Source organism: Limulus polyphemus, unplaced genomic scaffold (genome assembly GCF_000517525.1).
Source record: "Limulus polyphemus unplaced genomic scaffold, Limulus_polyphemus-2.1.2 Scaffold148665, whole genome shotgun sequence".
NCBI classification, from domain to species: Eukaryota; Metazoa; Arthropoda; class Merostomata; order Xiphosura; family Limulidae; genus Limulus; species Limulus polyphemus.
Window position 1 is genome coordinate 1 of NW_013814261.1, and position 486 is coordinate 486.

At 36.6% G+C, this 486-nt stretch overlaps 1 protein-coding gene across 1 annotated transcript; it reads left to right on the forward strand.

The window, feature by feature from the left end:
• Window positions 1-5: 5 nt before the first annotated feature.
• On the forward strand, window positions 6-482 carry LOC111084814 (titin-like; the record flags this gene model as incomplete). Its single annotated transcript, XM_022381340.1, has 1 exon — window positions 6-482. A coding segment is annotated over one exon (477 nt), but the record flags the coding sequence as incomplete, so codon positions are not given.
• Between the last annotated feature and the right edge of the window lie 4 nt (window positions 483-486).

Genomic DNA, 486 nt, shown 5'->3' on the forward strand with positions numbered 1-486 from the left:
CACTTCCTCTTCCTGCAGAAGAAAAACCAGAAATAACACCTGTCCCCAAAGAGGAAAAACCTAAAGAAGCATTTCCTGTTCTTGCAGAAGAAAAACCAGAAATAATACCTGTATCTAAAGAGCAAAAACCTGAAGCAAGAGTTCCTGTTACTGAAATAGAAAAACCGGAAATAACACCTGTTCCTAAAGAAGAAGAACTCGAAGAAAAAGTTCCTCTTCCTGAAGTAGAAAAACCAGAAATAACACCTATTGCTAAAGAGGAAGAACTTGAACAAAGAGTTCCTGTTACTAAAGAAGAAAAACCACAAATAATTCCTACTCCTAAAGAGAAGGAAAAACCAGAAATAGCACCTATTCCTAAAGAGGAAGAACCTGAAGAAGAACAACCTGAAATAACACCTGTCTCTAAAGAAGAAAAACCTGAACAAAAAGTACCTGTTCCTGAAGTAGAAAAACCAGAAATAACACCCGTCCCTAAAGAAGAAA